Source organism: Lithobates pipiens, unplaced genomic scaffold (genome assembly GCF_037356315.1).
Source record: "Lithobates pipiens isolate NorthernLeopardFrog02 unplaced genomic scaffold, aLitPip1_a1.2 Scaffold_8, whole genome shotgun sequence".
In the NCBI taxonomy this organism is placed as follows: Eukaryota; Metazoa; Chordata; class Amphibia; order Anura; family Ranidae; genus Lithobates; species Lithobates pipiens.
In genome coordinates this window covers 47,083,200-47,108,581 of record NW_027507903.1, presented here as the reverse complement: position 1 = coordinate 47,108,581, position 25,382 = coordinate 47,083,200, and the positions used below count along the sequence as shown (strand labels likewise).

The window sequence follows — 25,382 nt, the reverse complement described above, 5'->3', positions numbered from 1 at the left end:
AGAAATAAAATTCATGATCCTCCCTTCAAAACCCTCCAATGTAGCCCTAAGGGAGTCCTCAGTGACATAGACCGGGGCTGGGACATTGGGAGAGGCTGCAAAGCCTGAAAGGGGCACCGACTCGTCTTGAGAGGCAGGCTCCAGTCTTGCAGAGGGGGATGGTAATTTACAGGCACTTTTGGAACCCCTGGACCTAGGCAGTGACTTGCCAGTGCTTTTATTACCTGCCCCTGAAACCCTCTTACGAGGAGACATAGTACTAAGCTACAAAGCAGAGGTACTAGTACAAATGCAATCACTGTTGCGCTTAAAGTCTCACAATAAATCAATATATGCTTAAACTGCACAACCTGATGCTGAGTAGGTGTCTTAAGGTTTGCCTGGATCCAATCCCCACGGATGCTTACAGCCCACAGCTCCTGTGTCTCCAGTTACAGTCCCCTGACGCTCTGGGCTTTTTAAAAATGCCGCTTGGCACCTGCGCTACAGCGCCGTGCACACTAACGTGCACGGCTCGCAACCACACCCCCCCCTCCTCCATTAGGCCGGGAGCGCGCCCGGCGCGCGTGCACGCGCCCGCGCGCGTGCACGCGCCCGCGCGCGTGCACGAGGACCGCGGAATCCGGGGGGGGGGAAGGAGAACCCAAAGGGAGCAACGTGGGACCCCTGACCTGCATGGGACCCCTTTTTACCTTTAACTGTGGCAGGAACTGTAAGGGAGACGTGAGTAGCTGGAGAACCAGGCTTTCACTGAGCGTGTTTGTATTGAAAGGCATGTAAGTATGCATCAGGCTGCTCTTACTCCCTCTAGTGGTGGAAACCAGGTAAGACATACAACTACTCACAATGAAGAAATCCATTCATATATTTAAAATATATAGGATGACTTCCCTTACCTGTCCCCGCCGCAGGAATTGCTGATAACAGACCAATTCCAGCCTTCACCCATCACGGCGGGTATTGTTAGCCAACCTTCAGGTATATCTGGGGCTCTTACGAAAAGATCCTCCCACCTGGGCCATGTAGAAAGCTCTGCCAGAAACTTACGGGCGCCCTGAGTAAACAGTACCCCAAGTCTGGTTGTCCCAGAGCCCAGTCTTCCAATGGAGAGGACTTACAGGCAAAACCTCATTTCTTCGGCAGACGAGGCCCGGGTACCATACCATCATGGGAGTCAAATATCGGCCCGGGGTATGGATCCGGTTTGTTGTAGCCCTTCGGCCCTCGCCGGGACCCGCATAGAGCTAAGTTTTACGTGACCATCGACCAGACACTGGCGAAAAAACTGAGGTGCCTCCCAAATGGGAGGGGTTATATAGGGGAGGAATTCTCTTTAATTAGGGTCAACCAGTGTCCAATCACCAGAGGTGCCTATATAACCCACTATGTAATGAAGCTCCTGTGTCCCGTGATGTATGATCAAGAAACTGCATTTTGTATTTACTTGGGTTATCTTTGTGTAATATAAAAAGTTTGTTTGATAATCTGAATAATTTAAGTGTGACAAATATGCAAAAGAATAAAACAACAGGAAGGGGCAAATACTTTTTCACAGCACTGTACATATCAGCGTGATGTACCCCACAGTTCTTAGCAATTTCTGACTTTGTAGAAAACATTTTTCGATCAGTGAATTAGCATGCCTACATTATGCTGTAATTATTACTGTTCTTTGTGGATAAAAACCTTCTAAATAAAGAATAAAAAAAAAGTGCAAAATCACAAACATCCACACATTTTTTTTATAGTTTATAGCTGACCATAACTGATCAAATTTCCCTCAATGTGCGGCCTTCCCCTCTCTACGGAAGTCGATTTTTTAATCATTTTCTGAAAATCAGCTGCTGCAAAAAATGAGCTGCAGCCACGATCAGTGTATTCTGATAACAGCAGGGGCAATGGAGGAATCTGTTATTTTATTTTATGTTCAGCTCATTGGCTGAAGTAGAAAAAACTGATCATGTATGGCCAGCCTACGGATTTTACATGAACTTGCACTATATTACCAAGAGTATTGGGGCACCTGCCTTTACACGCACATGAACTTTAATGGTATCCCAGTCTTAGTCCGTATGGTTCACTTTCTTTGTGTACTGGTGTGCAGTCATGTTGGAACAGCAAGGGGCCATCCCCAAACTGTTCCCACAAAGTTGGTAGCATGACATTTTTCAAAATGTCTTGGTATGCTGATGCCTTAAGAGTTCCCATCACTGGAACTAAGGGGCCAAGCCCAACACCTGAAAAGCAACCACCACACCATAATCGTCCCTCCACCAAATGATTTGGACCAGTGCACAAAGCAAGGCCCATAAAGACATGGATGAGCGAGTTTGGGTTGTAGGAACCTGACTAGCCTTCACAGAGGCCTGACCTCAACCCAATAGAAGACCTTTAGGATGAACTAGAGCGGATACTTGTTGTTCAACATTAGTACCTGACCTCACAAATGTGCTTTTGGAAGAATGTTCAAGCATTCTCATAGACACACTGCTAAACCTTGTGGACAGCCTTCCCAGAAGAGTTGAAGCTGTAATATATATATATATATATATATATATATATATATATATATATATGTGGACTAACCTAATATTGAACCCTACGGACTAAGACTGGAATGCCATTAAAGTTCATGTGTGTGTAATGGCAGGCGTCACAATACTTTTGGTAATATATTGTATATCTACCAGAGCTCACCACGCTATGAAAACCAAAGCCACTGACCTTTTTATGTTAAATCACATTTGTATGGTCTTCACCTAACAGAAACCAGAATTGACATGTAGAGGACATAATAGAACCTTCACTAAATAATAGCTGTCTGTGACACTGAGCTATGGGTCTTACATTGTAAATAATTTTACTGGAGTCATTTTGTGAGGAGCCCATTGCATTCTTACATCATAGGTACTTATTTCATACTTGATTTCTTGTTTGAGCATCTAGGAGACTGTAGTCATGTGGCTTGAGGTCATGAGTTTTGGGCTCCATAGTGCCGAACAGGCTATACAACGCATCCACTATACCAAGGCTTCTGATAAGCTTCTCTCTCTGCTGAAGACCCTGCAGCCTCTCCATCTCCTCTCGTTCATTAATATCCACGGGTTTCATGGAGTCTATTTTCATCTCCTGGGTCTAGGTAAAGAAAGTCAATATTCACTTACAGAACCTGTACAGTATCATGAACACGATGAAAATTCTGATAGATATTTTACAGAATAAAACTTTATTAAACATAATAGCCACGCATCACATAAAGTTACAACAGTGCTGTTCCTGAAAGTGTATCTAAACCTAAAAACAAAAATGTTATATATTGCAGCTTATCAGTCCTTAGATGTGTTGGCTGAATTATTTTATATTTTTTTCACACTAAGAACATTTTTAGCAAGTAGAGTAGAGGGAGCCCCGTAATGATCCAACCAGAAGGGGAGGGGTAATGGAGGGGCAGGCATGACCGGGTGCCTAGAGACACCTGGAGAGGAATAGGATAGGTGGAGAAAGAGAATGTGTGAAGGGGGAGGAGCTATATATAAAAGGTGCGGAGTCCGAGCGGGACCAGTTGCACGTGAGTCGAGCATTGGAGGAGGCAACCCTCCCTCCCTACTGTACGGCATGTTTTGGTGTGTGTGGGGTACTTGTTACTTGTTGGCGTTGTTGTTTTGTTTTTCTTTTTTCTTTTCTTTCAGGAGAAGATGGATGGTCGTCACAACAGTGAAGTCGGCCCCTTTGGGGGGCTGCAGCGTGAGATTTCTGGTGGTCTTTGACGGTGGCTGTAAACAGAGGTGATATAAAAGGGTGGGGGGCTCATTGGTATTATGGGCCCCTCCGGTGTATTCCTGAACGGTGGACGGAATACTGGGAGGTTTTTCACTGCAGGAATTGGTTGTCTCTGAGCGGTCACAGCTTGAGGCCTGGTATGTTAAAAGGTAAAGCAGTGAGGTTGGTGTTGGAGTTAAAGTGGGTCACCGTCAGAGATCACCAGACTGGAGTTGCTAAAGTTGTTCAAAAATGTTTTGTTTACAGTTGTATATATATATTTATATATTTATATACATATTTTTGGAGGGAGTAAAATATTTGGTTATGTTTAACCACCTCAATACAGTGCAGTTACACCCCCTTCCTGACCAGACCAATTTTCAGCTTTCAGCGCTCTCACAGTTTGAATGACAATTACTCAGTCATCCAACACTGTATCCATATGAAACTTGCGTCCTTTTTTCCACACAAATAGAGCTTTCTTTTAGTGGTATTTAATCACTAGTGGGTTTTTTATTTTTTGTGCTATAAATAAAATAAAACGTAAATTTTGTGAAAAAAATGCATTTTTCTTGGTTTCTGTCATAAATGTTTGCTAATTAGTAATTTTTCTTCATAAATTTTGGCTAAAATTTATACTGCTACATATCTTTGGTAAAAATAACCCACATTAGTATATATTATTTGGTCTTTGTGAAAGTTATAGAGTCTACAAACTATGGTGCCAATCACTGAAAATTGATCACTTCTGATCAGGCCTTCAGTACATCAGGTGTACCTCATTTCTTGAGACACTAACAAGTCAGGAAAGTACAAATACCCCCCAAATGACCCCTTTTTACAAAGTAGACATCCCAAGGTATTAAGTAAGTAGCATGGTGAGTTTTTTTAAGTTGTCTTTTTTTCCCACAATTCTTTGCAAAATGAAGATTTTTTATTTTTTTTTATTTTTTTTTACTAAATTGTCATATTATCAGGTTATTTCTCACACACAGCATATGCATACAACAAATTACACCCCAAAATACATTTTGCTACTCTTCCCGAGTACGGCGATACCACATGTGTGAGATTTTTACACAGCCTGGCCACATACAGAGCACCAACATTGATGTAGTACCAAAAATGACGCATCTCATTTCTCAACCACCTATTACACTTTTGAAGTCTCTAGAGTACCAGGACAATGGAATTTCCCATAAAATTACCCCATTTTGGAAAGCAAACACCCCAACGTATAATCTGTGAGGCATAATGAGTCTTTTCAACAGTTCATTTTTTTCCAGAAGTTTTTGGAATATGTGGAAAAAAATTAAAACGCATTTTTTTTTTACACAAAATTGTCAATTTATAAGATATTTCTAACACATAGCATGTATATAGCAAAAATTACACCCCAAAATACATTCTGCTACTCCTCCCGAGTATGGCGATACCACATGTGTAGAACTTTTACACAGCCTGGCCACATAGAGAGGCCGAACATTGAAGTAGTACGTTCAGGCGTTCTAGGAGCATAAATGACACATCTCATTTCATTCCTACCCATCACACTTTTGAAGGTCCTGGACCACCAGGACAGTGAAATTACCCACAAAATGACCCCATTTTGGAAAGCAAACACCCCAACGTATATTCTATGAGACATGGGCTGCAGGTACTCTGGTACTCTGATGGCCTGGTGACAGGTACTCGGGTACTCTGATGGCCTGGTGACAGGTACTCGGGTACTCTGATGGCCTGGTGACAGGTACTCGGGTACTCTGATGGCCTGGTGACAGGTACTCGAGTACTCTGATGGCCTGGTGACAGGTACTCGGGTACTCTGATGGCCTGGTGACAGGTACTCGTGTACTCTGATGGCCTGGTGACAGGTACTCGGGTACTCTGATGGCCTGGTGATAGGTACTCGGGTACTCTGATGGCCTGGTGACAGGTACTCGGGTACTCTGATGGCCTGGTGACAAGTACTCAGGTACTCTGATGGCCTGGTGACAGGTACTCTGATGGTTTGGTGACTGGTATTTGGGTACTCTGAAGGGCGGTGACAGGTACTCATATGGACTGTGACAGGTACTCGGGTACTCAGATGAACTGTGACAGGTACTCGGGTACTCAGATGGACTGTGACAGGTACTCGGGTACACAGATGGACTGTGACAGGTACTCGGGTACACAGATGGACTGTGACAGGTACTCGGGTACCCTGATGGACTGTGACAGGTACTCGGGTACCCTGATGGACTGTGACAGGTACTCGGGTACTCTGATGGCCTGGTGACAGGTACTCGGGTACTCTGATGGCCTGGTGACAGGTACTCAGGTACTCTGATGGCCTGGTGACAGGTACTCGGGTACTCTGATGGCCTGGTGACAGGTACTCGGGTACTCTGATGGCCTGGTGACAGGTACTCTGATGGTTTGGTGACTGGTATTTGGGTACTCTGAAGGGCGGTGACAGGTACTCATATGGACTGTGACAGGTACTCGGGTACACAGATGGACTGGAACAGGTACTCGGGTACTCAGATGGGCTGTGACAGGTAATCGGGTACCCTGATGGACTGTGACAGGTACTCGGTACTCTAATGGACTGTGACAGGTACTCGGTACTCTAATGGACTGTGACAGGTACTCGGGTACTCTGATGGACGGTGACAGGTACTCGGGTACTCTGATGGCCTGGTGACAAGTACTCAGGTACTCTGATGGCCTGGTGACAAGTACTCAGGTACTCTGATGGCCTGGTGACAGGTACTCTGATGGTTTGGTGACTGGTATTTGGGTACTCTGAAGGGCAGTGACAGGTACTCATATGGACTGTGACAGGTACTCGGGTACTCAGATGGACTGTGACAGGTACTCGGGTACTCTGATGGGCTGGGACAGGTACTCGGGTACTCAGATGGGCTGGGACAGGTACTCGGGTACTCAGATGGGCTGGGACAGGTACTCGGGTACTCAGATGGGCTGGGACAGGTATTTGGGTACTCAGATGGGCTGGGACAGGTACTCGGGTACTCAGATGGGCTGGGACAAGTACTCGGGTACTCAGATGGGCTGGGACAGGTACTCGGGTACTCAGATGGGCTGGGACAGGTACTCGGGTACTCAGATGGGCTGGGACAGGTACTCGGGTACTCAGATGGGCTGGGACAGGTACTCAAATACTCTGATGGACTGTGACAGGTACTCTGATGGACTGTGATTGACAGGTACTATGAGGGGTGGTGACAGGTCCTCTTTATTGGGGGGGGGGCAATCAGTGTGATTGGTGTACACTGTATGCGGTAACGAGATGTTACCGCAATCTCCTCCTCACACACGATCGGTGTGTGAGGAGGAGAACCCGGTAACATCCCGTTACCGCGGTTTGTTTACATTTTAGTGATCGGCTGTGAAAGGATCACAGCCGATCACGTGGGTAAACAGCTGGCCAATGGCTGTTTACCAGCGTCGGTGACGAGCAATGTTCCCGGGGAACACGCCGCCACCGACGTGCTCGCGCGCATGCGCCGTGCACGTTCGGGGTGTGACCATCTGTGATCGGCCGTGACTTCATCACGGCCGATCACGTGGTAAACAGCCATAACGAATGGCTGTTCACCCCCTTCGGTGGCGAGCGGTGTCTCCGTGACACGCCGCCACCGAAGAAACAGGGATGCGCGCGCACGATCGCGCGCATTCCCTGTTTAAACGGGAGGACGTCATATGACGTCCTCCCGCCACAATAGGTGCGCTGCCTGGCCGTCATTTGACGGCCGGCGGTCGGCAACCAGTTAATAAAGGCTGTTGTGGCCATTTTACTCCAAAGAGAAGGTGTGGTCTCATTATTATAGATATAAGAGGGCTGGTAAGGGGCATTGTTAAGAAAGGGACTGTTGGGCTACGCAGGTCATGGATTTTCACTTGTTGTTCACATTGCATGCCCATTATTTGAACTTTGGGACTCATTTGCACTTTATGAAGATTTTATTGGATTTATTCATATATTTATTTATTTCTTGCACTTTGATTGGAGCAACATATTATAAGATATTTCAAGGTCTATATATATTTACAGGATTTATCCAACCTTTGTGCATGTTGTTTGCACCACTGCACATTTGCACATTTTTTTGGGAACACTATTGCACTGTATTTATATATTTAAATGTATATATGAAATTGTTTATTTAATAGGTTTATTCACTATATACTTAATTATTTAATTTTCCTATACACTTTGGGAATATCATGTGTTTGAGATTTATAAGGATTATAGGATTTACTTACATTTAGATAACGCCACATAACCCCCCTCTTTTTTCTTATGTAAAAATCTGTGTTTTTTTTGTTTTTTTACATCTGTCTCTGAAATGTCCCTTACCGACATCCTTTTGGTCTAAAAATCCTCAGATTTTAGCTGTCCCACCTCTCCAGTACCTTCTCAGCCAATAGAAACATGTCTGTGTATACTGTGTGATTGTATACTGTGTTTGTGTGTGTTTGTGTCTACTGTGTAATGTCTGATTGCCTGGGTGCCCCATAATCTCCTATTGCCCGGGGGCCCCATGAGTTGTCAGTCCGCCCCTGTTGCTGACCTTAAATGTTTATGCACTGAACAAACCCATGCTGATGTCAAATTTATGTTGGATTACTTGGTGCCATTCCATAGGAAGATTTTCAGTTGAGCCTATCTGTTTACCAATAATCTGGAACTGGAATTACCATCGTATTTCATTACAGGATACACTGGGATCCTCTAACGCCCTGCAGATTACATTATCCTGGTCAAATACATTCGCTCTCTAACTAGCCATTATAGAATACAATATGTCAGTATCAGATGTTCACTGCACCTTTCTCTCTGCTGTTCTACATCCAGTGCGGACGGATGGCCTCCTCGTCACCTTGTATTTCACAGGCTTTTCTCCTGCTGACTCCCCTTGTAAGGTGTCCTTGCTGTCTTTCTTCTTCTTTCCACTGGGCAGTTCTTTTTGCTCTTGTTTAAGTCGAAGTTCTTCCAACTGCTGCCTGTAATGGAAATGTTTATGGCTTTTAATGAAGTGATAGTACAGATAATATGAGAAGGACAGGGATGGAAAAAAAGACCAAGTAGGGCTGTTACAAAACAAGGGTGCTTGTGCTTTGACAAGTGAAGGTCAGGACTTCGATATTGAAGACTCATTTAGTATTCAAAATAGCATGGAAATGCATGGGTGGACCCTGTATTGTAATTGTATATTACTGTTTGGAGAAGGAGAAACCACCATGGAGAGAATATACCTCCAAATATGAGTTGCCAACATCCCTAATAATTGTGTAGAAGGACAAAAATATACCCCCCCCCCCCCCCAGTACTATGGGACTGTATGGGCAAACTTCCAATGAACAGAATAATTATTAAAAAGTTAACAAAGTTTATTGAAATGTTTAAAATTATGTTGGTGAAAACATCACCATAATAGTACAATACAATATACCAAAGCTCATAAAGAGCTGATGAATGGCATATGAGTTGCTTCTCATTGAGTATATTACTGTTTAATTTGTACCAATGGTCAACGGAAACAGTAATTTAGTTGATGAAGAAAGAAAAGAGCTATTGATACGTGTGCACTATAGAAGGTTCAACCAGTGGAACCACCATGACTACATACCTTGGCATCACTACCTGCAGTAACTTGTAACTAATAGCAACTTAAAATCAACAATAAGCACAATGCTGCAATTTACCACCCATGAATGTTTAAGTGGCACAAGTACAAGGCCATAATTACTATAAATACTTGGCTGAACAAAAAACAAACAGATTCCTCCATCCACACAAAAAAGGTGGAGGGAGGAAATCCCTCCCCCCCCCCCCCCCCCTTTGCTCACTGATCAACAAAAGTTTTTCAACAAACCTTTTCAACAGAAGTTGATCTAATGATTGACTTGTGTTTAACTGGGGCAGCCACACATGGATCAAAAGTCATCCCGTCCCTGCCAAACTGGCTAAATTTATGGCCAGCTTAAGTTGTAAACAGCCAGCACTCTTACACAACTTTCACAAGTTGTGTTTAGCCCAGGTTCACATTGAAGCCGGGTTTGAAATCGTGCTGAACTCACATGATTTTAAACTGGCAATGCAGTCCGACTTGACAGACATCTGTGCGGGTTCCTACATAGATGTCTATTCAAATTGCCCCAGATGTCACCAAAAGTAGTACAGGAACTACTTTTGGGAATCAGTGCAGCGCCGCAAAGTTGGCGTCGCACCGATTTGGACGGTGCCGTTGCCGGAAATATGTCAAATCGCATGTCAAAACAGAGAAATGTGAACGTGGGCTTAATCTTGTTTCATTTTGGGTAGGCTGATAGTCTAATTTGAGTTTTGCAATTAAAGTCAACAAAATACTGTCTTTACAAGCACATTCTATAAAAATAATAATATTCTAGCCTGGTTGGTACAGACTGTGTTAAAGCTGAACTCCAGAAAGAAACAACAGGCAAACTTAAAGGGGTTGTAAACCTTTTTTTTTTTTTTTTTTAAATAACAAACATATCATACAGTCATGGCCAAAATTGTTGGCACAACAGAAATTTTTCCAGAAAATCAAGTATTTCGCACAGAAACATATTGCAGTAACACATGTTTTGCTATACACATGTTTATTCCCTTTGTGTGTATTGGAACAAAACAAAAAAAGGGAGGAAAAAAAGAAAATTGAACATAACAAGGGGCAAGTAACAGGTGTGGGCAATATAAAAATCACACCTGAAAGCAGATAAAAAGGAGAGAAGTTCATTTAGTCTTTGCATTGTGTGTCTGTGTGTGCCACACTAAGCATGGACAACAGAAAGATGAGAATAGAACTGTCTGAGGACTTGAGAACCAAAATTGTGGAAAAAAAATCAACAATCTCAAGGTTACAAGTCCATCTCCAGAGATCTAGATTTGCCTTTGTCCAGAGTGTGCAACATTATCAAGAAGTTTTCAACCCATGGCAATGTAGCTAATCTGTCTGGGCGTGAATGGGAGAGAAAAATTGATAAAAGGTTGCAACGCAGGATAGTCTGGATGGTGGATAAGCAGCCCCAAACAAGTTCCAAAGAAATTCAAGCTGTCCTGCAGGCTCAGAGAGCATCAGTGTCAGCGTGAACTATCCATCAACATTTTAAATAAAATTAAACACTATGGCAGGAGACCCAAGAGGACCCCACTGCTGACACAGAGACATAAAAAAACAAGACTACAGTTTGCCAAAATGTACTTGAGTAAGCCAAAATCCTTCTGGGAAAACGTCTTGTGGACAGATGAGACCAAAATAGAGCTTTTTGGTAAAGCACATCATTCTACTGTTTACCGAAAATGGAACGAGGCCTACAAAGAAAAAGAACACAATACCTACAGTGAAATATGGTGGCGGTTCAATGATGTTTTGGGGTTGTTTTACTGCCTCTGGCACTGGGTGCCTTGAATGTGTGCAAGGCATCATGAAATCTGAGGATTACCAAAGGATTTTGGGTTGCACTTTAGAGCCCAGTGTCAAAAAGCTGGGTTTGCTTTGGAGATCTTGGGTCTTCCATCAGGACAATGACCACAAACATACGTCAAAAAGCACCCAGAAATGAATGGTAACAAAGTGCTAGAGAGTTCTAAAGTGGCCAGCAATGAGTCCAGATCTAAATCCCATTGAACACCTGTGGAGAGATCTTAAAATTTCTGTTGGGAAAAGGCGCCCTTCCAACAAGAGAGACCTGCAGCAGTTTGCAAAGGAAGAGTGGTCCAAAATTCCAGGTGAGAGGTATAAGAAGCTTATTGATGGTTATAGGAAGTGACTGATTTCAGTTATTTTTTCCAAAGGGTATGCAACCAAATATTAATTTAAGGGTGCCTTGAATTTTCACCAGCCCATTTTTGGAATTTTGTGTGACATTATGTCCAATTTGCTTTTTCTCCTCCCTTTTTTTGTTTTGTTCCAATACACACAAAGGGAATAAACGTGTGTTACTGCAATACTTTTCTTTGAGAAATATTGATTTACTGGAAAAAATTTCTGGGGTGCCAACAATTTCAGCCATGACTGTGTCTTACCTCCATTGTGAAGTTTTTTTGCACAGTGTGGCCCTGATCCTCTTCTTCTGGGGTCCCCCAACGGTGCTCACGGCTCCTCCTCGCATTGGTAAACCCCCTAGGAGAAGCGATCTCCTTGGGGTTTACCTTTACTGCCTAGTCCAGCATTTGCATCCATAGACACAGAATGCCAGACTCGGCCCTGCCCCCCGGTGCCCGCATCATTGGATTTAATTGACAGCAGCGGGAGCCAATGGCTGCGCTGCTATCAATCTATTCAATCAAGAGCTGAGAACCCCAGCCAGAGAGGTAGAGCGTGTCCACAGAGGATACGACTCAGTTGAGTAAAATGGGGGGGGGCTGGGGGACGTTCACTGTCAGAAGTTTTTTCACCTTAATGCATAAGATGCATTAAAGTGAAAAAACATGAGGGTTTACAACCCCTTTAAAGTGATAGGAGGGGGTGCTGATAAGTATTGATCCTTACCCAGAAAAAACTGAATGAGGAAGCTGTAAATTGCAGGGTGGACTGGCCAATTTGTCTATATTCAATGATGCCAAAATCAACTACCTATGATTTTACCTTATCTTTCTTTTACAGGTCCAAATTGAACAGGTCCAAAATGAACACCCTACAATGATGCAAAAATTAACTACCTATGATTTTAACTTATCTTTCTTTTACAGGTCCAAATTGAACATGGAAGCACCTCCAGAAAAATTAAATGTGGAAGAGCATAGGACCATAATCAAATAATCAACTACCTGTTTCTTCAAGGGAAAGGTGCGAAGCAGATCCATGATAAATTGTCACAAACTTTGGGTGACAGTGGCCCTTCATATGCAACATTGGGTTGTCAATTTTAAAACTGGCCATTTCGGTGTTGAAAGTGAGAAACCCATTGGAAGGCCTGTTTCTGTCTATGTGCCTGCAAAAGTCAAAAGTTTTGGGATCCTATTTGCTGCAAGCTTTCTCATTTCCAAGTCGTTGAGGATAATGGCACCAACTCTCTCACCTGATATTCCCAGATATGTAACAATACTTTTGGCTGATATTCGGCTGTTCTCCATGATCATGTCATGGATGGCTTTCACATTTGCAGGCATGGAAACAGAAACAGGCCTTCCACTGGGTTTCTCACTTTCAACACCGAAATGGCCAGTTTTAAAACTGGCAACCCAATGTTTAAAGCAGAGCTCCACCCTAAAGTGGAGCTTCCGCTCATTTGAACCCTCCCCCCCCGGCGCCACAATTGGCACCTTTCAGGGGGGAGGGGGGTGCAGGTACCTGTACAGTACAGTACACTTCCGGCATAGATATTTGCAGAATATATGCCCCTTTCCGCAGAATCTACGCCCCTTTCCGAAGGTCCCCTGCTGTCTGCTGGGAAACACACGGATCCCAGAGACAGCGGGGACCATACTTCTTGCGCAGCGCGACTCGCGCATGCGCAGTAGGGAACTGGGAAATGAAGCCGCAAGGCTCCACTTCCTGATTCCCATACCCAAGATGGTGGCGGCAGCACCCGAGAGACGATCGAGAGATCGGCTTCGGGAGCCGACATCGCGGGCGCGCTGGGCGGGTAAGTGTCCTCATTTTAAAAGTCAGCAGCTGCAGTATTTGTAGCTGCTGGCTTTTAAAAAAAAAAAACGGCGGAACTCCCGCTTTAACTGTTGCATATAAAGGGCCACTGTCACCGAAAGTTTGTGACATTTCATCATGGATCTGCTTCGCACCTTTCCCTTGGAGAAACAGGAGCTTGATTGTGGTCCTATGCTCTTCCACACTAAGTTTTTCTGGGGATGCTGCTATGTTCACTTTGGACCTGAATAATGAAAGATAAATTAAAATCATAGGTCATTTATTTCTCCAACATTGAATGTAGACAAATTGGCCAGTACACCCTACAATTTACAGCTTCCTCTCTCAATATTTTCTGGGTAAGGCTCAGTACTTATCAGCACCCCCTCGTACTAAGCCCTCTTTTTTATTTCAGAAAAAGAGGCCCACACATACTAGCTATGTGTAGTCCATTTCTTATGAAAAGTCCCTTTCCTCCTGTAGTTGGGTGTCTCAAGGGCACTGTCCCTGGCTCCCAACCATGTGCTAAGGAGACACCCATGTGTGCTGCCTCCCTGATCCAAGCTGTGTGCATCCACAGACACATACAACGCCAGCAAGCCACACCCCTACTCCATCCTCCTCACAATTTGACCAATGGCAGCAGAAGCCTATCACACTTAAGTTGTACAACCAGCCTGCCCATACATGAATTTAAATTGGGCTGGTCCCTGCTGAACAAGCTGAATTTCAATCTATGTATGGCTGACAGGCAGCAGCTCTCCACTCGCGGAGCTGAGAGAACCGAGTCATTGGCGGTATTCGATCGCTCGGTTCTCAGTGAAGAGGCGGCGGGGGACAGATGCAGCATTGCACCGATGCAGCATCCACCTAAGTGAGTGTGATTGAACAATAAAAAAAAACATACTTCTCTTTTAAAATGTGAACTTATCCTTTAAATTGTAATGTTCTAAACTGATGATAGATGATGTAAACCAACAAAGGGTATCATGTTTTTAAAAATTGTAATATTGCTAAAATTTTGAGTAAGGTTGTTCTTATATAATGAATGTATAAATAAAAATCAGTCTTTTATGAGAAAGAGATATTTTTGTTGTATAGTGCCTCAAAAGACCTCCAAATTTCTGTCTAGTTAAACATAAGCTAACAAGGACAATACTAATAAGAGAAGAGAGTGGAGTGACAGAGAGATGAGCTCATCAGTCTGCTGCTTCTCTCTTTACTGTGTCCAGCCACAGGCTAGGGGAGGGACTAGACCTGTCAATGTTAATTAACTGCAGCAGAGAATAATTAGGTCTCCTGCCCTGCTAGAAGGGACAGTAATGTTTAAAGGGGTTGTAAAGGTATGTGTTTTTTCAACTTAATACAACTTAATGCATCCACGGGGACGTGCCGTATCTCGGCTAGGGGGTTCTCGGCTGTTGATTGGGTAGATTGATAGCAGTGCAGCCATTGGCTCCCACTGCTGCCAATCAAATCCAATGACATGGCCGCCAGGCAGAGTCCTGCATTCGGCGTCTATGGACGCCGTATGCTGGACTTGGAGCTCGCCAGCAAGATAACCCTCAGGAGCGAGCTTCTCCCAGGGGGTTATCTAATGCGGGGCCGCCGAGGGACCCCAGAAGAGAAGGTTCGGGGCCACTCTGTGCAAAACGAGCTGCACAGTGGAGTATGACATGTTTGTTATTTAACCACTTGAGACCTGCGCTATAGCCGAATGACGGCTACAGCGCGGATCTCCTTTTCCGGGACTACGTCTATTGACGTAGTCCCGTGCACGAGCGGCCTGCGCGCCCCCTACGAGACTCGCCTGATCACCGATCCGTGCAAGGGGTCGATCCCGACCCCTTATCACGTGATCAGCTGTCAGCCAATGGCAGCTGATCATGTGATATAATGGAGCCGGTAGTCGGCTATTATTCCTCCTCTCGCTGACAGCGCGAGGAGAAAAAAAAAAAGCCAATCACCGGCGGCCGTGATCGGGACATCAGTCCCGATCACGGCCAGCCCTGCCAGTGCCCACCTGCCCCCTGCTTTGCCTGCCTGAATAAAAAATGTGTCTCCTCTGTCAGTGCCACCCAGCAGTGCCCACAGTGCCACCCAGCAGTGCCCACAGTATGCCTCAACAAAGGTGCTGCACCCCAGTGCCACATATCCGTGCCCAGCAGTGCCGCCCATCAGTGCCCATCAGTGCCCAGCAGTGCCACCTATCAGAGCCACCTAACAGTGCCACCTATCAGTGCCCATCAGTCCCATCTATCAGTGGTACCTATCAGTGCCACCCATCTGTGCCACCCATCCGTGCCATCTTATCTGTGCCCGTCTTTGCCCATCAGTGCCGCCTTATCTGTGCCCATTGGTGCCGCCTTATCTGTGCCTATTAGTGCCGCCTTAACTATGCCTATTAGTGCCCACCAGTGCAGCCTATCAGTGCCGCCTCATCAGCACACTTCAATGAAGGAGAAAAATGACCTGTTTGCAAAATTTTATAACAAACTATTAAACATGATTTTTTATTTTTTTTTGCATCTTTTTTTGTTTGTTTAGCAAAAAATAAAACTCCCAGCTGTGATTAAATACCACCAAAAGAAAGCTTTATTTGTGGGAAAAAAATGATAAAAATTTCATTTGGGTACAGTGTTGTATGCCCGCGCAATTGTCATTCAAAGTGCATCAGCGCTGAAAGCTGAAAATTGGTCTGGGACTGAGGGGGGTTTAAGTGCCCAGTAAGCAAGTGGTTAAAAAATATATCACTTTAAATATCATAAATATCAGGACTATATGGAAATGGAAAAACCAATTCATTGGCAGGTAAACCAACTCTCATATATGCATTATATCTGTGTAGTTAGCTGTTTGCCTGGAGTTCAGCTTTAAATGATACATACAGTGTGGATGGAAAGTATTCAGACCCCCTTACATTTTTCACTCTTTGTTATATTGCGGCCATTTGCTCAAATCATTTAAGTTAATTTTTTTTTCCTCATTAATGTACACACAGCATCCCATATTGTCAGAAAAACACAGAATTGTTGACATTTTTGCAGATTTATAAAAAAATTAAAACTGAAATATCACATGGTCCTAAGCATCCAGAAATAGAATGCATTAAGGTGAAAAAATGTTTACCTTTACAACCCCTTTAAGTACTGAACATCATCTATTATAATTCCCCTCTAGACCCATGCTAAGGTTGTAAATATCCTCCAATATGAATCATTCCCTCTGTGATTTCGCAGTTAATCGCTTCTATCCATCCCTTAATTGATTTTACTTCCTTGTTGTAGTTACTCAGTTGTACTGTTGTTGTGTATCAGGTATCAAAGTCGGCATATCTCAATACATGCTGATTCAAGAGGGTGAGGCATTACCTAGCACACTCTTCTCTGGCCCTGGAAGCCGCCGTTTCCTGAAACAAAGAGCTGCTGTGTTTAAAGAACTTCTCGTATTCGTCTCCTTTGCCTTGTGGGTAAATACGTTGATAGCCTCCCAGGTGGTTGTCTTCATATTTCTCAACTTGTTCCAGCCAAGCCGCCTGGGACGTTTCGAGCTGCTCACGTCTGTGTGTACAAAACGCGTGAAAATAGGACAGCAGACACACCGCTTTACTCACTGAAGCAATATGCAGACATATGAAATGCAAACACAGATGTCTATGGAAAATGTCATGCTAACTAACAAACACTATAGACTGTGTATCTGAAATCAAGTAAGACCACTGAAAGAGTGCAAGTTGCCCATTTTTCATTTTTTTTTTTTATTATTTTGTAAAATCAGATAAATGGCCTTTAAAAGCACATATAAAAAATACAGAGCATGTGGCATCTGTGGTGTCGCCAATCACAGAGTGGAGTGGATACAGAATATAGTGCATGCAGTTGTCATGTCTGTATATTCAGTGAAACTATTAAAGATAGTTGGATAGGAATAGTCAAGTGCTGACCAAAATAATAAAATGCTTTATGAAGAAACGAATAATTAACCCTAGACCAAGGAACAGAATAAGGGTTTTACAATGTGAGCGTATTGCTGCGTACACATGGTCGGACTTTCCGACGGGAAATGGATGTGAGCTTGTTGCCGGAAAGTCCGACCGTGTGTATGCTCCAAATTTGCTGTCGGACTTTCTGCTAACAAATGTTTGATAGCAGGTTCTCAAATTTTTCGCCAACAAAACTTTGTTGTCAGAAAGTCAGAAAGTGTGTACACAAGTCCGTCACACAAAAGTGCACATATACTCGGAATCCAGCAGAAGGAGCTATTGAACTTCCTTTTTCTCAGCTCGTCGTACGTGTTGTACGTCACTGCGTTCCCATGTTTGTAACTGTTGCCCAACATATGTGTGAGTGTGTGTATGCAAGACAAGTTTGAGCCAACAACCTTCGAACAAAAATCCAAGGTTTTGTTGGCGGAAAGCACGATCGTGTGTACGTGGCATAAGATTTAATCTTAGTACACACTACTATTTTTTATTCGTTCAAAAAAAAACCCCAGGTGGGAGCCACTGTACTAACAATGCTAGTACAGTGATCTCCGCTGCTGTTCTAGTGTGTTCTGACAGGGGGGGGGGGTCCCCCTGCCAGAACACTCTGGAGAGCGCTGATCAGGAGCCAGTCGGCTGCTGGTTTTCCAGCATGCTCGGTCGGCTTCTGTCAGACTGGCTGCCATACACACAGGCCGAATGTTGCACGACATTTGGGCCACATTTGTACTGGGCTTAAAAGTGTAAGGCCTGATTCACACCTATGCAGGTTGCAGTTTGCATATTGCAGGTGCATTTTGCGTTTTTCAATACACATTTTTGATCCATTGAAGTCTATGGAACCAAAAACCATAAAAAAAAGTCCTTGGCCCTTTCTATAAAATGCACAGATGTGAATTACATCCATAGGAAATCATGTTAAATGGACTGTAGTGTGTTCCTGGAAAACTGAAAACAAGCAAAAAAACACATAGATGTAAACCAGGCCTTTGTTGGTGTGCTGCATAAATTTGCTCTCTTTAAACCAGCAGCCATTTGGTATCAAGCGCCTCATCTGAGGACTGTTTATACGTAAACATATGGTGATAGAAAAGAAAAAGAAGTGGAGGCCGTGGGTGAGAGGTAGGGGTTTTGGGAGGGGGGGAGAGGGGATAAGGTCAAGTCTTAACTGACTGCCAACTAACTGGTTAATCCTCTAGAACAGGGGTCTCCAAACATTCTAAGTAAAGGGCCAGCTTATTGTTCTTCAGGATTTGAGCGTTCTGGACTGTGGGCAGTGGGAGTAGAAAATGCCCTGGAATCAGTGCCCCATCATTGGTTTTAATGGGTGAAATAGTGCCCCATTGTGATATCAATGAGAATAGTGCCCAATTAATGGTGTCCGTAAGGGGAATAGTGCTCTATCATTGGTGTCAGTTGGTGGAATAGTGCCTCAAGGGCCAGATAAAGGCAAGACAAGGGCCACAGTTTGTAGACCACTGCTCCAGAAGAGTGTCGTGCAGATAAGTTACAAATTGTCTAAGTTGATGGAAGAAGATCTCTCGTACAATGTATAACAGGTTGCTGGAAATTTGTCAAGGATTTAGCATGTCCTCGTTTTTCTATATGAATCAAGGGTGTCTCATGCAATGCAATCAGCCTTGTTTCCTCCAATTTAGTGTTATGGTCTATTCAGCTACAGCTGGAGTAAGTGATTTTGCGAAGTTTAATTTAGTTTAAATGGATGGTCAGTGATTTTTGTATTCTATATGCATGTTTCGGGTATCATGTACATGGCTGTAGATGGAACTGGTATCTGCCCCATTATCTGTTGCATTATGTCCTGGATTGATTCCCAAAAGAGGGCTATTTTGGGACATTTTTACCATAAGTGTAAGATACAGCCCACAGCAATACAAACTCTCCACTATTATTTACTGTCTGAAATCCCTGGGAAGATTTGATGAAGTTTTTTGTGGTTTTCTAAACCAACTAGACAGTAGCTTGTAAGTTAATAAAGCAGGTATAAGTCAAAAATGAGGCATAAAATTCAAGTGACATTGTATTTCCTATTGTTATTTGAGGAAAGGTGTGGGTGTCTGCTGGGTGATGGTTAAGAAAGAGTAAAGTAAAGATAGGCAATGTCTGGTTGGAATGCTTGAAAGACGTTCAAACTAGGAGGTGGATCTGAAGATATTGTACTTTTGATTATGTTTCATGACATCATTTATAATTTGGAAGTACAGCCAGACCGGAAATGGAGAGGATGGGATGTTTTGTTCCAAGTCTGACCTGTCCTAAATTTTGCCACCCTCAATAAAATCATGGGTAAAGGTCTGGATGTTTATGGGCAGTGTGCCTGAGGGATGAGTTTTATTTGAGTACCCAGTCAGAATTTAGAGCTATCAGGTAAAAGGATGAGAAGACCAGGGACTTTGGTAAGATGCTGCATCTCTCCAAGTGATCTAGCAGATTCATTGTGTTGGCTCAAAACCTATAGCCCTTGTAAAGCTTTGGGCAAGTAGCCCATTTTTAACCCTCATATTGCTTCTGTATTCATATTTCAAAAACAAACAAAAAACAAAAAGGAAGGAATTCAATACACCAACACCATTATGTACTGTACGTTGATGGGGAAGGTGAAATTCAAATGTTTTTCGTTCATTTTTATGGTTGCAGTAGGCTACTGAGATTTATGAAAGCTCCATTCAACTATCTAGGACATGTTCCCATGCCAGAAAGTAGACCCTTATTACTCTAATTATTTTAAATTATTTTTATTAAACACCTTCTAGAAAATGTTTAAAAAAAAAAAGACAAAAAAATTTTTTCAAGCAAATATTGCCTAAGCAACTCAATGAGTTATATTTCTGCTTTGGCAGAAATAAAGTTTGGCAGAATCACACCGCTCATCCCTAATTGGAAACAGTATGTAGAGAACTGATACAATTTCTATTTATAAATCATAGCTTATATCAAAGAACAGCAGAATTGGCTAACTTCCTTAGCTGCTATAAGTCAGATGGATGAAAATGTTACTAGTAAAAAAACATGGATTTGTGTGCTTAAAACATATGGGGCAGAAACAAGGAATCATTAAGAGTTCGAAACAGATTTGCTTAGAACACCAAAATATTTTGGCATCCAGTCGAATTAGGAAAAGTAGGTAAGATTTTATAAATAATACTGGTTTATCTTAAAAACAGGAATACGCGACACACTACCAAACTATTGGGTGGTTATTAGTCTATGGCATTAGGAGGTAGTAATGGATGCTCATATATTTGTGGGAGGGTTATGGATGTTCATCAGAAAAGAGTCATTCTCACCTGGCCTCCTTGGGGAGATTGCGTTGTAGTAAACGTTCCTTCACCTTACGCTTATCTTCCTCAATAACCTTCTTTTTGTCACAAGCCCTGAGATTAATCAGAGTAAGGGTATCAAACAGAAGGGCATCCTTTACTTCTCTATCCAGACGTGAATCAGTAGTGAAACTTGGTGAATGATTCACCTACACCAGGAGAAAAAAAAAGTTTGGTATACAAAAAAGTATCTCAGAATGCTGGAACCCATCAAAGTAATTCTGACACTGTCATTTACTGGAGAAAATGTGTAAACGGAAAGCTCTTTGTTGTAGTGTAGTGTAAGGCCTCATGCACACTATGGGGGTTATTTACTAAAGGAAAATCCACTTTGCACTGCAAGTACACTTGGAAGTAAAGTCGCTGTAGATCCGAGGGGGACATGCAAGGAAAATAAAAAACAGAATTTTAACTTGCACATGATTGAATGATAAAATAAGCAGAGCTTCCCCTGATTTCAGATCTACCCCTTAGATATGCAGCGACTACACTTCCAAGTGCCCTTTCAGTGCAAAATGGATTTGCCTTTCGTAAATAACCCCCCGTATGTTTTTGCTCCTAGATGCCTTTCCTCCTGGTAGCGGTGTAGAGGCAGAAAAAAATGCTTGACACTTGTAAATACATGTAGCATGTTTAGATGCGTCAAGCACTTGGACATTAATTCATTTCTTTGGCCAGAATAATTTATAATGAATTATCAATTAGGCACTAAATGCGGCTAGCATTAACGTGTGTTTAGACGCATTAACACACACTTAGACGCATTTACATGCGCAAAGTGCTTTCTCTGCCAAAACACCACTGCTCCTGGACACACTGCCAGTGGGGTTTCTGCTTCTAAACTCCTCTAAACACCTGCCGTGTGTGTGCAGGGACATACATAGGCTAACATGCAGGGGCATTTATAGGGAAAAAAAATTAAACGCCCCTAACAGTAGCGTGAAAATCATTCAGTGTGCATGAGGCTCAAGGGTGCATTTAAAACCTCTATGCATTTTCTGTGTAAATTGTTTAAAACGTGCCTAACCATGTTAAAACTGCCCCTCGTGTGTAAAAGTGTGAAAGCAGTCAAATATAGTGCTATGGTTAATATAGTAAAGAGGTGAAACTGGGTTTTTATAAAGACTTCTTTTTATTTATATGTATAAAGTGGTTCTAAAGCCTTAAAGCAGTAGTAAACTGAAAAAGTTTTTTTTTTAACCTGCAAGGTAAAGCCATAATGTGCTAGTATGCATTTCAAACTAGCACATTATGTTAAACTTACCTTTAGAATGAAGCCCTTCCAGCGGTGAGCTGTCACCACTGACACGGCTTCTATCTTCACCCATCTTCCTTCCGAGTTCACTGACTATGGCTGCGTGACTGGCCGTTCCTTCAGAGCGCATGCGCCGGTGACATCCCTGGCTGCATATACAGTAAATATCTCCTAAAAGGGGCACGTTTTGGAGATATTTACAGTACCTATAGGTAAGCCTAACTTATTGTTAGTATTTTGAATTTAATTCGTTGAGCGAGTGGCAGCCAATGGAGGGATTGGCAGAGAGGGGTAGCAGACACTGAGCGGTTTGTAAGGTGGGTCTGGCAGCAGCATTCATGATGGACTGAAGCGGGGATTAGCTCATCCCCCACAGCTATTACCCTTTTGTATAACCTGCCCCTCCCTCCTAGATTGTAAGCTCTAATGAGCAGGGCTCTCTGATTCCCCCCTGTATTGAATTGTATTGTAATTGTAATGTCTGCCCCAATGTTGTAAAGCGCTGTGTAAACTGTTGGCGCTATATAAATCCTGTATAATAATAATAATAATAATAATAATAATAGTGAGTGTTGTCACCCAGTGAGTGTTGTCGCCCTAGCACAGGAAGTGTGCTGCTGGCAGGATCCAAGGTGAAAATACATGAAAAAAGCTAAAAAGAAAAAAAAATGAATGCTGTAACCTCATCTAAGGACTGATAAACTGCAATATACTATATTTTTGGTGGCAAGATGTGTCAGGAGGAAAGAGAAAAAATGGACAAAAAAGATTCCTGTAGGTACATCATAAGTTTATTACAAAGGTTAGGTAAGTTAGGTGTAGGTTAGGTTATTCATTAGGTGTAACATTGCACTAATGGGAGCCATAGATGCCAATTTTTTTCAGCCAAAGGGCTGATCAAAAAAAAAAAATGAACAGACTACCCCACCCACACATGCGAGGTGGATGGAGGAAACCTCCCCACTGTACCCTTGTATTCTGATAGCAGGACTCCTCTGCTGTCAGTATACACCAATTAGTGGTTGCAGCCGCTGACCGTTCAATAGAAGTCTATCATTAGATCAACTTCTGTGGAGCGAGAATGTCCATAGATAGGTCAAAACTTGTCTGATCCCTGCTGAACCAGCTGAATTTTGATCCATTCATGGGACTTCTATATAGGTGAAAAAATAACAATAGGCATCCAAAGGATGTTGAAACAGTATATTTGCACAGGATGCCTTCCGATGTTTGCAAATTGCAAACCAGATGTGTTCTTTGGGTTCCAATGGCCACTTTGATCAGAGTATTGTATTAGAGCAATGTTGGCTCCCTGGGAAGTAGGGAAGCCATATTAAATCCGAGCCCTGATTGACAGAGATGAAGGGAACAGTGGGAGAAACTGTGAAATTATTCTTTGGTCACAGGTATAGTGAGATGATTAGGTTACATATATGTGTATAGTACATATAAATATTCTAATTGACAACTATTGCTACTACTAATAGTATCACATGCATTCTTTTACCTCTAGCACCCAGGGCTTTAACTTTTTATCCAGGAGAATGTCAAAACCAAGAATCTCAAAACATGCACTGCCAGCAATATGGTTTGGGAAGCAAGTGCGATAGTTGTGTTTCAAAATAGGATGTGCAGAAATTAGGGTCTTAATAATGACATCTTCAATATCCTCCCAAAGTTTATTTGTGTCATATTTGTTGTTCTCCAGCCATCTCCATAGTGTTGAGAGTTTCCTATTTTGAGGGAAAAAAAACAAAAAAACATTTAGACATGGAAATATGGGCTTCAAACGTGGAGTTTGACATGCATTTCTGATGCTTGTGACCCTTGTACGATTCTCGGTGGAGATAAGTTGTACAGAGGTTGATGGCTCAATATGCACAAGCAGGGTCATATTTCCATTACTGGAGCCTGTAGGCAAGGCAAGGCAAGGCCAGGACAAGGGGTGGGTGGGAGGGGCGGCTGTTCCCTAAGTCATTTCTTCCTTCTGTTGCAAGGCTGACAGGAGTAGTGACTGCGGCAGTGATTTTAACAAGCAAGTGACAGCTGGGTGTAGGATCCCTAAGCCATGGGGCATACCTACAGGAGTAACAGAAGTCGCAATTGCAATCCGTCCCTATGCTCCAGGGGGCCTGTGGGTTCCCGTGTACCCATAAATAGGAGGGGCTGTGAGGGCGGCCTGTAGAGAAACTGATGCCCTTCATCTTCCTCCTTCAGCCGCTGAAAGCCTGCTTCTTCTCCTCTCCCTGCTGCAGGCATTCAGCAGCTGCAGGAGAAAAATTAAGGACATCAGTTCCTCTATATGCCTTCACCACTGCTCCTACCTATATAGGTCCTGCGGCCCTCAAGATAAAATAGCAAAAATAAAAACTACTAAAACCAGTGGAGGAACAACCAGGGTTGCAAACCAGACCCTGGCGTTCTGCCACCGTGTGAGGGCCCCAAGACGGCAGGAAGGTGGCACGTTCCAGAACATGTGAAATGGTCCCGCCATGGGACCGTAATAAAGAGCCCAGCGACAGGAGTAAAGGTCCACAGGATTGGGGAAGGGCCCCGTCTGGGAATCAGGGGGCCCTTCATGGTTTCTTGCACCGGGGCCCTGAAGGTTCTAGTTACACTTCTGTCCTAAGCTTGTACATCATGAGCAGGGTAGGGGGCACAGTTTGGATTCTTTGCCTGTAGGCACACATATTATGTCACCCAATCAACACCCCTGTGCTAGGAGCACCTCCTTTATGTAGAACATTTTGCTGTTTCTTGTTCATTTTATTGGGTGGTTGTAACCTGACAAGAATATTATAATAATGATACATAAGCTCATAAGATGACTGTGGTTCTACTCATCATAGAAAAAAACTGTGTGCCCAATAACTATACAAAAAAGCTACCTATTTTCCGCTGGCATTTATAGGCCCAGGCCTACTAGGAAATCCATATCTCTACTTTTTTTTTTACTCTGTTAAATTAAACTTGAGTGCAACCCCTTCGTGAAATCAAGTCATTGGTTTCACAGCTGAAATTTTTGAGGCCCACAAAAACTATGGGTTTGCTGTAAAATCCTTTTAATATTGTTCCCTAAGTCATGTCTTCATTTAGCACCAAAGAAAAGTAGTTTGCAATGCTTAAAAGTGCATTTAGCAAAATGTCAATGAGTATTGATGCCCGAGTTCACCAAGTGTATGGGGTATACTCAGGGCTTTTTTTCTCAGACAATAGGTGCAGAAACTCCCCTTTTCCGAGTCACCCCTTTTCCCAGCCCCTACCCACCTCCGAGCACCGTCCATTGGTTCCATCCCCTACCCACCTCCCAGTACCACCCCTTTTAGACAATACAGAACCAAGTATCATTTTGTGGTACTAAGTAATTTGTATGGAATTTGGTAGTGATATCAAGAAAAGCCTTCAGCCAGAAACAATAG

At 43.2% G+C, this 25,382-nt stretch overlaps 1 protein-coding gene across 2 annotated transcripts in view; it reads right to left on the bottom strand.

The window, feature by feature from the left end:
- TTLL13 (tubulin tyrosine ligase like 13) overlaps window positions 1–25,382 on the bottom strand; it is a 74,695-nt gene that overhangs the window by 19,373 nt on the left and 29,940 nt on the right. For both annotated transcript variants that reach the window (XM_077473462.1, XM_077473461.1), the window contains 5 exons: window positions 23,471–23,696; window positions 20,676–20,857; window positions 16,757–16,945; window positions 8,604–8,778; window positions 2,923–3,135 (listed from right to left, as the gene is read on the bottom strand). In XM_077473462.1, coding sequence (XP_077329588.1) covers window positions 2,923–3,135; window positions 8,604–8,778; window positions 16,757–16,945; window positions 20,676–20,857; window positions 23,471–23,696 — 985 coding nt within the window. The remainder of the gene's footprint in view (window positions 1–2,922; window positions 3,136–8,603; window positions 8,779–16,756; window positions 16,946–20,675; window positions 20,858–23,470; window positions 23,697–25,382) is intronic.